We start from the raw sequence: 13,971 nt of genomic DNA, 5'->3' as shown, positions 1-13,971 counted from the left end.
GGAAGCTGAGTAGGTACTAAAGAAGTGGTACCCGTTATTACCAGCTAGTGGAAAACCCTAAAAAACGTATTTAGCTGAGCCAAAAGCCAACCTGCCTTGAGAACCCTTCCCAGGTTTTTCAAATCTCACTCACAACTTACCTCAGATGTGAGTCAGTAGGTCACATGATAGGGTGGGGCAAGGTTTCACAGTAGTTTCACCCTTAACTTCCCTGATGGTATTAAGCCACACCTTTTTTCCCACCTTGGCTCGTGACAATGCACATGACGTGATTAATACTGGGTCAACGACTCTCCAAACCACCTCCAAAGAGAACAACCCCCATGTTAAATACGTGGGACTCTCCACCTTTTGTTTTCAGGACTGAAAAGCCTCACAAACTTCAAGAAGTCCAGTAACTTTTTCAAGGTTTACAAAGTTGTTGAAGATGAGCAGAGGCATTTTTAACCTCTAATTTTTAAGGAGCATTAAATTCTTAACTATTTAAGGTGAAAGAGCTTTATTTAATGCATTTATGATTACCTCACTGTATTCTGGGTATTTTGTGAACATTTGATCTGTTGGAGTGCTACATCTCTGTGTTGTCTCATTAACTGAGGAAGTGAAGCATTACAGTGTTTTACTTATTTCTGTTAGACTCCAGTGTGTAGCTCAGTTTGTGTTCTTGCCCATTCCTGTCTCTTGCTCTGCTTATTCCTGTTTAAGTTAAACAGAACATCTTGCTGTCCTGTCTTTTTTCCTCCAGAATTCACTGGACTCTGTCCCCACCCTGGAGGAGAGCTCAGGAATGGACCTGGATGCAGAGTCTGTCACCGATGCAAAGAACAACTTAAACACTGCCAGGTGAGCTGTTTACTTCACAAACACCAGCTGCCTGGATTTACCCTCAGAGTTTAGTTTCGATGCAAAGCAAACGAGAGGCAGCAGTGTTGCCGTGCTGATCAGACACTTGCCTTCTGCAAATTGCTTTGACACGCTGTTTCAACCAGAGCTCACATTTTATGCTGCATCTGAAACGCATCTTTATCTCAGTCTCTCTCACTCCCAACACTTATTCACTTTTGCTTCCTTCTTGTGTATCTTTACATGTCATATGATGATATTACACCCCCAGCTTGTTGTTAACAGCTGTAGTGAGTACACCGCCATCAATGTGGCATGCAGTGTTAAAACTGACAAATGCTGCTTCACACCTATTTATTTAAAACAGGCAAAATACTGACTACACAAAGCACTGATTTTGGTTACAGCTTTGTGAGTTTTTTTCCTCGTCGAATTATTCGTGCAGCGGAAAGATTTCTTTGTTGTGTGACTGTGGTGTGACTCTTCGTCAGCTGTTATCCAGGCAAGGTTTCAGGAAGACTAAATATGGTGAGAGTGATATGATTGGACAGCTTTTATAAAAGTACACTTATCCAGATGAGTCTGTACAGGGGTACCATATTAGTACTTCTTGTTATTGGACCAAAGAGTACTGAAAACGTACATCCCCTGGTGGAGTGTTAATGTGTTTATCTCCTTTATGGTTTAATTTTGAGTGTTTATCTAATTTTATTTCATTCTAATCTTCATTTTCAGGCAGGACAATCAGCCTCTTGTGACGATGGAGCACACTGTCACCATAAGCTGTGTAAGTGACAGGATGTGGAAATGTACACCTTTCATAGACTGTATATAAACAATGGCTACAGCCATGGTTATGTCATCCACTGGCTTTGGACCTTCACAGTAAAGCTTTTAAGTATCTGTTAAGGCCTTAATTACACGGGCCTACAGAGCAGTCAGTGACCCCATGGAAACCAGCAGATGCTGGGGGAAAATGTTTATTCCTGATTTGTTGGCAAGTGGTTGCTGGAAGTTGCTAGGTGAAATTGGTTACAAAGGTGCTGGTCTGAAAAACACCATAGGCCAACATTCCTTCAAACACTTGCAAATTTACCTTCAGTTATTTGGTCCATTTTCCTTATTTCTTTTATCTCTTATTGATTTTATTTTTTTTTTACTCCTCCAGGACTCCAGTTCATGTTGCTGTGATCACAACGCCAACACCAGCCAGCCCAACAGGAACCACCTGTCACCATGCCAACCAGACTCCTCACACCTCCAGCTTTTTCCCAACAACCAATGGGAAGGTGAGTTCCATCATATCCTGGGAATTCCAGCTTGCTCAGTGCAGCATAAATATTCATAGAAAATTAAAGTGGCATTGGAGAAGTTATGCAGAGGAACAGACTTTTAAAACTTTAAATTAATTTATTTTATCTAATAAAAGTGACATAATGGGAAAAGTTAATTTCATTTAGATTGTTGTATGAATTACTCTTACTTAAATATAAAAATTATGGAATATTTTTACTCTAAGCTTAAATATGTCGCTGAGATCTCAATTCAAACCTGCTCAGTTGGATAAATTCTCTCATATAAGTGATGAAAAACTGACGTTGGTGGCATTTGTTTGCAATTAAACACAACACACATTGGATGAATGCTGGTGAGTGAAGTTATGAATGACCTCACTGCTCCTCTTCTGTGCTATCTCTCTCCCTGTCCCTCTTCCTCCTCGTCCTTCTACTTCTCCTCCGTCCATCCAAACAGCGTCACCCCCCTCCCATCTCCACCTCCCTCCCATCGACTTCTCATTGATGCATCTGCAAAAGGAAGGCCAAGGTAAGTCATTTCATAAGCGCCCATTCACCAGTCTACCCCTCCCTCCTTTCACTCGTCCTTGTTATTGTTTTTAATGGTGGTCACGGGTGACAACAATAAAAGAAACTATATTAAAATATAATTAAAATAGCCTCGGCTTTTCAAATGTGCGCGTGGTGACGCTGATCGTGATAAATCCTTCCCTGTAACATTCTTCCCTCCATCAGATTTCATGAGATAGCAGGCGAACTTGTTTTTTCTTTCTTCACTCTTCCCTCTCATTTTTTTAATTTACACTTTGATTCTGCTGCTCTTATTGGTCACGACCCCTCCTACACTCTCTCTTCCTCCTCGATTCAACTTGGCAGCATAGCACTGACTGTAAATACACCGGTAATCAGGCTTAGCGTGAGTCAGCAGGTATGGAAGTAAACAAAATAAAATGTTGCTGTACATATCTGTCCATCATGATATGTATAACACCTCTCTCTCTCTCATGCACTTGCTAGAGAGGGATTAATCATCTGGCCTCTCCCTTCCTTCTTGTCCTCTTTTTACTTGGCTTGATTCCTCTCTTTATTTCTTTCCGTCTTCTCCAGACCCCGTCCCAGCTTTTAAATCCTGGCAGGATGACAACGAGAGCGGAGAGGCACAGCTCTCCCCGCTGGCCGGTCGCATGGTTCCTCTCCCTCCGCTCCCCCTGGAGGAGGGTGGTGAAGAGGAACAGGGAGAGGGAGGGCAGGATGACTCCCCTTCCTCTTCCCGCTCCCACCCTCACCTGCTGGCACGGCGCTTTCTTGATTTTGGTGTGCACGGTGCCCAGAGATTTCTCCAGCAGGATCTGGACGCCACTTCACCCACCAAAGTACATAGGTATGATGTGTAGCTTATTCACTGTAAGACTGGTGTTTTGGGAGGGTTTAATGGTTATAATGACACCCACAAATCGTTATCTTTGGTCTGAGACCCGAAGGGTTTTTTTGGGTTGTTTTTCTTTTTTGGTAGTTCTGTCATGCTGGGGGGGGTCGCTGTGGCTCAGGGGCTAGAGTGTGTGTGAAAGTGGCTTGTAGTAAAAAGCCCTTTAAGGGCTGAGCTGGAGTCAAAAAGAGCCATCAAGTACCAGTCTACTATTTATCCTCAGGCCCAGGCGAGCATCGTTTGGTTCCAAAGAGGCGATGAGAGGAGGAGATTCGGTGATGCACCAGCTCACCAAAAAGCTTCAGCATCTGAAGAAGAAAATCAAACAGTTTGAAGAGCAGTTTGAGAAGGAGAGAAACTACAAGGTAAAATCAGAACTTTAATGGTTTTTTAGGTAGTAATTTAAAAAAAAGAAGAAGAAAAAACTGCAGGAGCCAGTCAGTTATTGCTTTCTTCAGGCTGTTATAGCAAACAGTCATCTTCCTCTGCATCAGAAACACCAACACATTGTTTAATTGCTTACACTGTCACACATTCTGAAAATGTAATTTTGTATTTGTGTCTTAGCTGTTGTTGATGTTTTCGGTGAAATGCCAACTCTTGGTCTCTGTGTGTCCCCCCTCTCTGCAGCCTTCTCATGCAGATAAGGCAGCTAACCCCAAGGTCCTCAAATGGATGACTGACTTGACCAAGATCCGCAGGCAGATTAAAGGTACAACTACGTTTTGCTGTCGGCATGCATTCATGTGTGCTTGACGGGGTTAGAGTGTCTGTATGCCATCCTGTTCTGTGCTGGACATTTTGACCCCACTTTCAACCTTTGACCTTTTGTGACAACATGGCATGTATGCTGGTCTGACAGACATACGCAGACATGCACGTGCTCAGGGTCAACGTGGCTCTCACATGCGTGGCTCCCACCCTACAGTGTGCTGGTGCGTCCTTGTGAACCCACATTCATTACCTGCAGGGTGAGTTCAGTCAGGTGAAGCAGCGGAAAACACACAAAGGAAGTATTTGAAAATATTTGGTCAGAAATCCCAAACTGTGGTTGCAGAAGCTTTTGGTTTGGCTGCCAGTCAGCATGTCCAAAATCAGATATTAAAATATAAAATGTATAGAAATTCTTTTCTGCCGGCGGATGTTTCTCCTCCCGTTGTTTCACCACACTGAACGAACCCTGCAGGACGCCCGTCCACCTCCTTCCTGTGAGGTGCCGGCTCTCCTTTATGGAGTAACGCAGCGGCCAAAACATTTGTCACTGTTTCAAATCAAAACTGAAATCAATAATGTGAGAATCCGCTCTTCACTTTCCTCCTTCCTCCTACTGCCCAACGACCCATTGATTGATTGATTGACTGATCGGCCAACCAGGACGCCAGCACCACCTTTTGCCCAGAAGCACGTTGAGGCACCAGGCTTTGATCCATTCACACAGATGCCACCATGCTCCCTCCTCCCCTTCCTCCTCCTCCTCCTCCTCTATCTGCTCACCTCCCCATCACATACTCACCCCCCCGCTCCACCCCTACTCAGGCCTACTCAGCTCTAGACCGTTTCACCTCAGTAAGTACAAACCCCTCAGTAAGTAGACATCTCAAACACTACTGACAGTCACAGCGAGGCGGCTTTGTGAGAGCATCTTGCTTCCTTGTTTCGGTGTCTGCTGAAACAGCTTGTTGGCATGGGATAATTAATGGAGAGGTGGTGAGAAGTGTGAAGCATCATGATGAAATTACACATTTATGGTTCTGATTTCAAAATACAAAACAAGCTCTCTTTTTTGCCAGACATTTTGGGTCTCTGACATGTTAAAAATGTTGGCAAACTGCAAAAAAACATGTCTAACTGCTGGTATCAGTTCTTTAAACAAGAATGCTGCGGTGCTGAAGGTGCAGAAGTGTTTCACCTTTACAGCCATCAGGGGCTTTTGAATTTAGTGATTTTACTGTCTGGAAAAAGTTTGCTCTCTGTCTTTGGCTTTGTATGTTGTGTGGTGGTGTGTTTGTGTGTTGTCACACTGTCTTCTTTCTCCTTATTTCTGATGGGTTAATTGTAATCGTGACGGATAAATTCCTGCATGCCTTAACTGACTTTCTCTGTTTTCTACGTCTCTCCCTCTCTCTCTATCCCTGCCCTTATTTCTTTCCTCTCTCCTCAACCTCATGTGTTCATCCTTCCCCAGATGCCAAACACCGTGCAGAGACCGAGCTCGGCCCTCAGACTCGGCCCCGCAGCAACACCTTGCCCAAGAGCTTTGGATCCACACTGGATCACAGTGCTCATGACGCAGCAGGGGAGCTCAAAGGCCCGCGGCCTACAAGGGAGGAAACACTGGAGCTGATCCAATGCAGAGTCAAAGACAAGAGGGAGGAGGACGGCTGGCCGGATGATATCAAGGTAAGGACCAGATATTTTCCAGCAGAGCCACTGCACTTATCCAGGGCTCCAGCAACAGGACAAATAAAAAGGATGTGGATCAGATATATAGTTGTCAAGATGGGGAAAAAGAACAGAATATAACCTATAGAGTTTTTTGGGGTTTATGAAATCCTTTAGAAAAGGTCTGGTGTAGGTTTACATACCTAGCAGAACTAAACATGTCCAGTTTTATTGACAAAAACGTTATTTTTACATTTCAATTCATGCTTTTAAGTTCTACAGGAAGAGAAGAAATCTTTTTGATGGACATGCACAAAATTTATAGACTACAACTTACAAACTGCTGGTATATTGTTTGACTATAACTTTAAGGGTAATTTAAATAGTTTGATTGTGAACTTCTCCCATCACCAGTTTAAATACTAGTTAGTTAAATGTATTACTTTTGTTTTATTAACATACAATGGCAGTTACCTGCTGGTTCAGAGGTGTTGCAAGGCCATCAGCCACTAACAGGGCTCTGCACTGCGACAGGAAGTTACAAGCAAGATGGAAAGTAAGCAGTGACGACGCAAGATTCTGCAGCACTTTGATGCAGAAAATTAGCAAATGTATGAAAGCTGTTTCAGAATAAACTGACCCACAAGCGCGCGGCAGCTCACCTCAGCTCGGTGATGTGCAAGCACATTGTGCTCGGGCATGTGGACGCGGGCCTGTGCTCTGATTGTGAGGCCCTACATTTCAGCAAAAAATTCTTATGTTTTTAACTACACGTACATTATTTCTACGTCTCTGTGTTTTAAACTAGTCGATCTTTTTTTCCCCTTCCTCACATTTAATGACTAGTAATATTAAAACCAGGAAAGACACTGTTGAGTGTTAAATATCTGTGCATCTCTGTAGAAGATGACAAAAGAGCAATTAACCTGTGAGAAGACTGTCCTGCAGAAGAATCTGCTGCACTACGAAGGGCTGCACGGTCGACCGGTACGTTCAAAAACCTAAATTCTGCAAAGATTTGTCTTTGCCTTAAAAAGCAAAAAAGAAACCCCTTCTAACCAGGTCTGTCGCTTCACCTGTCCTTCTAGGTGACCAGAGAGGAGCGGCTGGTAGTGAAACCTCTGTACGACCGCTACAGGCTGGTCAAACAGATGCTCACCAGAGTCAGCATTACACCTGTTGCAGTAAGTTCACAATCTCCACCAGAGACACAAAGTTAGCAGCACTCATGCAGCAGACAACGGATCAACTGCATCTACCTTCCTTTCCCTCCTCTAGGTATCTCCATCTAGTAAGAGGCGGAGTAAAACCCTGCAGCCAATCATTGAGGGTGAAACTTCTCACTTTTGGGAGGAAATTAAAGAGGAGGAGGAGGAGGAGCAAGAGCAGAAAAGTGGAGGAGAAGAGGAGAGGGATGAGGAGGAAGAAGAAGAGGAGGAGGAGGAGGAGGAGGAAGAGGGAGAGAGCAGCGGTGGTGAGATGCAGAGCCCCGAGGTTATCATGGCCATCGACCCAATGACCTCGAGTGACGGGCCCGTGAGCAGCCAGAACCAGTCTGACCGACAGAGCGACTGTTCAATGAGAGAAAAGATGGAGGAGGGATCGGGGAGGCTGGCGCTCGACCTGCGTCTGTCCAGCTCGAACGCCTCATCCATGTGAGAGCAAAACACACGCAGACGCATTCATAGACATGCATTCATGCGACATTAGGGCCTAAAAACTGATGTGTTGTTACGCTGAAATTTTGCTCAGCTGTTTATCATTTTAGAAATACTGAATTTGGGTGATATTGTGAATTTGAATACATATTTGTTGCAAATGTAAAGGTCTACAGTTGTTCCTCTCAGTGTAGCTGCAAGTTCACTGAGCCTCTGCCTTCATCTCAAAGACAGGAGAAGTGTAGCCTGCTGTGTTCATTACTAAACCCTGGAGAGGAAATGTTCACGTATCCTTCTGCTTTGCAAACTGTGCAGATACAAGCAGGAAGTGTGACACAGTTTTCACACAGGTTTCAGCAGCTGAGGTGTAATCTGTTTAACGTGTCACAGGATAATGCCTGGCATTAACATACATAGACTCACACCTCTGATCAGCTCAGGTTCCTGAGTCCAACTGTGATGTGTTTCTTATAGGTTGTGACTCCTGTTTAGGTCACTTCCTGCTCACACTGGTCACCTTCTCTCTCTGAATTCAAGTTTTAATTTCTGGTTTATAAGCTAAGTGATTATTAGTGTTAAAGAGAGCAAATGTTGCTGAGAATAAAGCTGTTCTCATGTCTCCACACCACTGTAGTGTTACGTGTGGTTACAGCATCCTCTTCTATCCCATCATCCTCCAGGCCAGAGCTGCTGGAACAGCTGTGGAAGGCCAGAGCAGAGAAGAAGAAACTGAGGAAGACCATCAGAGAGTTTGAAGAAGATTTCTATCAGCATAATGGAAGGTAGGTGGGACACACGTTTATTTAAGGAATGAAGTCCAGCTACATCACATATGTTCAATGATTTCAGCTTTGTCTTTTTAAACTCAGCAGAGATTGTTTATTCACTGAATCAGGACAACCTTTATGTAGGATGTATACATTTGTGACGGACTCCCTTTTCTGTATTCCATGCAGCTCTTTTCTGGTCTCTCACAGCTTCTCTATTGTGAAAAAATAAATACCACACCTTCTGACAGGCAAGTCTTTGTGTTAGAGCTTTGTCTGTCTGGATAGATCAGCGAAAAAACAGTCTCAGCCTGTGTGTGGCAGGTAATTTGGCCAAGCTGTGAAAATGAAAGCCAGGCGGGGTGTGAGAACCATATAGCGAGGCAAAAAAAGTTTTTTTACCTTCATGATATGTTCGAGATGTCACATCCTCTCACTGTCGGTACAGTGATCCACTGACTAGAAAGAGCAGAAGTTTCTCCGAGATCAGTTTTTAGTCAAGAAAAATATCCTTATTGAAGCTCCACCTGCTTGGCAATAAACACACTGCATTTCCTGCCAAAACAAATTAGCTGAAGTGAAGGAGCAGCTGGATCAGGTTCACCATGCTCAGCAGTAACTTAACAGGTCCGACATGGCTGAAAGCGACCAGCAAACTGAACGGCAGGGAAATTCAACTAATAAAAAGTCTGCGTTTCAGATGGAAGCTGCAAAAGTGCTGAGAGCTGAAAAATAAAAACATAAAACCTCACAACAGAAACCTCACAACTCTGTCTGCTCTCGTTCCCCTTTTAGAAATGTTCAGAAGGAGGACCGGGTGCCGATGCTGGAGGCGTACAGAGAGTACAAGAGGATCAAGGCCAAACTCCGCCTGCTGGAGGTCCTCATCAGCAAGCAAGATTCCTCCAAATCCATCTAGACCCCTTCCTCAAATATCCGCTATCCCCGCACACATCAGCTGTCATCACTGCAGCGACGCTACGCCCAGGACGTCTAGCCTGTCATCACGCCTGGAGAGTTTAACAAAGACTGCAGCCAACAGTCCAACACACAACAAATGACCTCCTGTTGGTACCCTGCAGCCACATCATGGGGAAATTAAGTCAGCTCTGACTGCTTTTATTAAAAAGTAAAAAAATAAAAAATAAAAGTGCCACCGAAATCGTAAATACGACATATGGTGTAGCTAAGCTACAAATAGCCTCACAAAAATTAAAATGGTACGGAAACACCCAAAATATTCACAAAGAGAAACACATAACTGACTCTGCCACATATCAAACAGAAGAATATTTTAGGGCGGCTTCAAGTGTCATTTCCTCAAATAAAAAAATGGAATGACATCTCAAATGTTTTTTTTAAACTTGTTAGTGATCCAATCTGCCAAAAGCCTGCAAGTGTGTGAGGACAAACACTGGAAAAGTAAAGCCGTCATTTAATGTGTGGCCAAACCGAGGTGCTTTGCCAAATATCTGAAACCTAGGTTTTAGTTGAGCATTTTAAAGTTAAATGTGCGTTCTTACAACTTTTTCCCCCTGATGTGAATGCAGCACGGCCGCTGGTCAAACTTAAAGCAACTTCCATCATCCATCCCCGCTGCCTCAGTCTGCATATCATCTGAAAACAAACAGCAGTTTAAATAAAAAAGACAAAGAGAAACTAATCACTGTGTGTATCATCATCATCATCATCATCTCACCAATTTGACTCAAGACTCTGCACTCGTCTCTCACCTCCTGGTTTTCTGACCAGGAAGAAAAAGGCAAAAGCATTTTGACTTTTTGATTTCAAGAACATTACTGTTGTCGTCGATCTTTGCGTTTCTGAGGAATCTCATCGGACAGCTCGAGGACTGGCATTTTAGACACTCTTCACTCAACACACTTCGGATTCATCTGGAACGTCTCGCACTGCGCTTCAACCTCTTTCACTTGTCATTTTAATAATAGTCTAACATCCTTACATCCTGGATGCCTCACCTTCTGACTGATTTTAAATATTCATCCACAAGATTTCAAAGCCACTTTGTTTTAAAAAGATGATGTACACCGTACAAGATTTATTCCAACAAAAGTATTAATTCTTTTCGTTATTTTCTATTCTTAGGCGTTCTCTTCTACTTTTTGTTTGCATTTCAAAAAACAGTGATGTGGGAGCATCTTGCAAAAAGAAAAAAAGAAATGCTGCTTTAAGTCTTTCGACAGTTCCCAAGGCCTCATTAAACAGAAGATGCTCACAGGAAACAGCTGTGACTTGGCTCCTTGTGTTTCATCCGTCTCCTGTTCAGTTTGCCACATTGTAGTTCCTGAGGAGTTATGGGTGATAAATAGGTCTGTGTTGTTTTTCATCTGAGAATCCAAAAGCATGTTGGCAGCGGGCATTAGTAGTCTTGTGACTAATCTGGAGGTTTTAATTGAAATTTGAAGCTGAGCAGATCATTTGTATGTTAGCATGATGTCCTCAATACTGAGAGAGCTGAGGGTGTTTTTAACGAGTGAACGGTCTTTAGGTGTGCCTCTGACCTCCGGTCTGCAGTTTGATTTCCTGCTGGCAGGTCAAAGTAGGGCAGGTGAGGGGAACAAAGTCTGATTTGAGCTCTTCTTTTATTGTTTCCAGTAAGAGTCGAGGCGTCACAGCGTGCTTTAAAGTGTGGGACAAAAGTTTCCGACAGTCACTGAATTTTGGTTTTAAGCTGCGAGCTTGTCAGTCAGCTGTTTGTCGTTTTTCTTCAATCTGCACTTGCATGTTTTAGGCGCACAGGACAAAGCTGACGCACAATTCTCTGCCTGGTTCAGAGGAGGCTGCAAGTCTGTCTGTCGGTGGGCATTCAAAGCTATGAATGAGGTGAACCTTTTGTGTTGTGTGAAGATTATTAGGAGTGTGAGAAGTTGGGACAGTTGAAGTTAAAAAGTTTGATGTAAAAAGATGTTATTTGCACAGCATTCACAGAATGCAGCCCTTTTGTGTTTTATAATTTTTTTTCCATTTGTATTTCTAGAAATGAAGCACTACTTCTATACAGAAATTATACTGTACATTTAATAAAAAAAAAAAAAAGAAATACCCGAAGGAATGAATGTCAAAAGAAATGTTTAAATTATTTCAAACATTAAGTTTGGCCCCCTTTGGTTTATTATTGTTTGTGATGCCCTGAGAATGTGTTTTTTATTATTATTATTAATATTATGAATACTGCTTGTAGTATCATAACCATTATTTTGTGTGGTAACGACAATAATAATCCTTTTGTATGTACTCACTAACTGTAAAACCAGCTGTAGACGTTAGTCTGGCACTGTGGCGAGACGCACATGAACCTGCTCTGTTTTCTGAATTACTTTGTTGCTCTGTGTAATATAAGCTAATATAGAAGCTGTACTGTAGTGAGCTTGCATGGCAAACAAGAACATAATCATATGAAAAAAAAGTCACATTGTTTCCATTATTTGTGCCATGAAGAAGCAGCAATAATATGTTTGTGTTCTCTTTAACACAAAAAAGCATTGTGGGTTTGATCCCGAGTGAACATTTGAGGTACGATGTTTTCGGGGTTGGACAGTGTGTTTTTACCTCTGCGTCACGCCGGCACTGCTGAAATCCAACGTATCAATAAGTCTGTGAAACTAGCAGGGATTGAAAAGCCAATGACAGATGTATCATCTGAAAACATTCCAGTTTTTATCGTCATCAAAAAAGTGAAGAAAAGCGATCCACCGTCAATATCTGAAGGGCTTTTATTTCTGTCGACTTGTTTTTCATTGTGCCTGTAGCAGAGTGGTAAAATTCACAAATGTAAATGTATTCTGTCGGTGTACAGTATGCTTCATCTCACACTTACCCATCTGACGTGCATGGTTGTTTTACACACCAGGAATTCAGAGCAAAACTCCTCTTCAAAGACGTCTCCTAGGTCCTCCTGGAGATACTTTAGAGATTGGACACATTTTTACTAACTGATTATTTAAAGTGATTTAAATAAAAGTTGTCCAGAAGTTAGTTTAAAAGACAGAAATTATGTTTTTCCTTTAACTACAAACAGTCTGAAGTCAAGAAGAAAACCTCAGGACATCCTTGAGATGGGATTTTGCTATAAATTCCTTCAGTCGAGATTTCAGGAGGGATGTGGCATCAGACGCTCCCTCCCATTTCCTCCAGTCGACCTACACGTGATGCGTTTTAACGCATTAATATATCGTATGTATCTGTAACTGTTTTCTTACTTTGTGAATGCTTTTTCAGTTGTTCCTTCATTGACGAAAATGAGAAAATACAATCAGTAACAAACATTTACACATGAAAATAAAATTTACAAGCTTGCCACACCACTTCTCCCGACTGTTTTATTTTTTAAATGAAATATACTGGGACCAGGATGTCCCCTGCAAACTTGCCCTGAATATTAAATAACTTATGTCCATTTTTAACAAACAAATCCTTAAGATGACTCATTTACCACTTTTAGCATTAAAACCCATCCAGGTTACAGACTGGTTTTGTACTAGGTTAAATTAGAATTTAACCAGCTCTGCAGCCATTTTTCATCAATCTATGCTAATTTTTTAAATTACTTTAATAAGTATTTAATTTGTCTTATTATCACGCAAATATGATTTATAGCGTAAACAGATGCATAGACATAATGTCACTTGTCTCTGATAATTTTTCTTCTTCAACATTATGTGTGATGTTCTCCAATTGCAGGCTGTAGTTCCCATAAAAGTAGTTCTATGCTCTATACATCTACAAATGGATAGCGTAGTAGTAAGACCACGCTCCTTTGGAGCAGGAGTTGCAAGTTCGATTCCCACCCGTTCCATTCTATATACAGTAAGGGAATCTTATAACCTTAGACCTATGAAATCTTCAATACCCAACATCCACAGTTGATGGCAAAACAACTAATAGCTCTGTGTTCGTTTGGAAGAAGGGACTGCTCCCACTGCTAGAGACTGACGAGGTACAAAACACATGCTACGGCAAGGGGGAGCCAGGACGCCAGGTCAGGGGGAGAGATCATCACCCCCACCCGAGATTGGGTACCAATTAAACAAAGAATTACATTTGTTGAGCTCAGGCATCAAAGGTACATTTTTTATTTCAAAATGTCAGTGATAATATTAGTGTTTTCTCAAAACATCAAATAGATGCGAGTAAACTAGTAATCTGATTACTGAAAAATCTGACCAACCCTTTATCACAGAAACCTTTTAACCTGATTAGGTGAACTACAAATTAGTAATCAGTGACCTCTAGTGGAAGCTAGAGAACACATATGCTGCACAAATACACTCTTCCTTCCCTTTTTCCTGCAAACTACAAGTCAAACATACCAGTTAAGATAAGTTATATACCGCCCTTTGTTCTAATTTTGTTGAGACGTCTCACACAGTCAACCATTATTGTTTTTAAAACATATTTTAAAAGTACAACAAGTTGTGTCCTCCAAGTTTCACAGCCTATGAGATCCCACAACTCGCATCTATTTGAGAAAACACTAATATTATCACTGACATTTTGAAATAAAAAATGTACCTTTGATGCCTGAGCTCAACAAATGTAATTCGTTGCTTAATTATTTGATTTATACATAACAGCGTTAT

The 13,971-nt window shown here is 42.0% G+C and overlaps 1 protein-coding gene across 7 annotated transcripts in view; it reads left to right on the top strand.

Annotated features, from left to right (window-relative positions):
• Positions 1–12,696, top strand: part of fam13b (family with sequence similarity 13 member B) — a 70,222-nt gene extending 57,526 nt beyond the window's left edge. For 4 of the 7 annotated variants that reach the window (XM_026182309.1, XM_026182321.1, XM_026182301.1 and 1 more), the window contains 14 exons: positions 746–843; positions 1,579–1,630; positions 2,012–2,132; positions 2,596–2,667; positions 3,246–3,519; positions 3,788–3,929; positions 4,195–4,276; positions 4,939–5,130; positions 5,750–5,964; positions 6,850–6,933; positions 7,035–7,130; positions 7,225–7,601; positions 8,285–8,386; positions 9,167–12,696. In XM_026182309.1, the coding sequence (XP_026038094.1) occupies positions 746–843; positions 1,579–1,630; positions 2,012–2,132; positions 2,596–2,667; positions 3,246–3,519; positions 3,788–3,929; positions 4,195–4,276; positions 4,939–5,130; positions 5,750–5,964; positions 6,850–6,933; positions 7,035–7,130; positions 7,225–7,601; positions 8,285–8,386; positions 9,167–9,290 (2,031 nt within the window). In that variant the 3' untranslated portion in view covers positions 9,291–12,696. The remainder of the gene's footprint in view (positions 1–745; positions 844–1,578; positions 1,631–2,011; positions 2,133–2,595; positions 2,668–3,245; positions 3,520–3,787; positions 3,930–4,194; positions 4,277–4,938; positions 5,131–5,749; positions 5,965–6,849; positions 6,934–7,034; positions 7,131–7,224; positions 7,602–8,284; positions 8,387–9,166) is intronic. The other 3 variants (XM_026182340.1, XM_026182332.1, XM_026182326.1) reach the window with 2 other exon arrangements.
• The last annotated feature ends 1,275 nt before the right edge of the window (positions 12,697–13,971 follow it).

This window comes from Astatotilapia calliptera, chromosome 2 (assembly GCF_900246225.1).
Source record: "Astatotilapia calliptera chromosome 2, fAstCal1.2, whole genome shotgun sequence".
Classification (NCBI taxonomy): domain Eukaryota; kingdom Metazoa; phylum Chordata; class Actinopteri; order Cichliformes; family Cichlidae; genus Astatotilapia; species Astatotilapia calliptera.
Note: the sequence above shows the minus strand (reverse complement) of the source record. Positions and strands in the feature narration are given on the sequence as shown.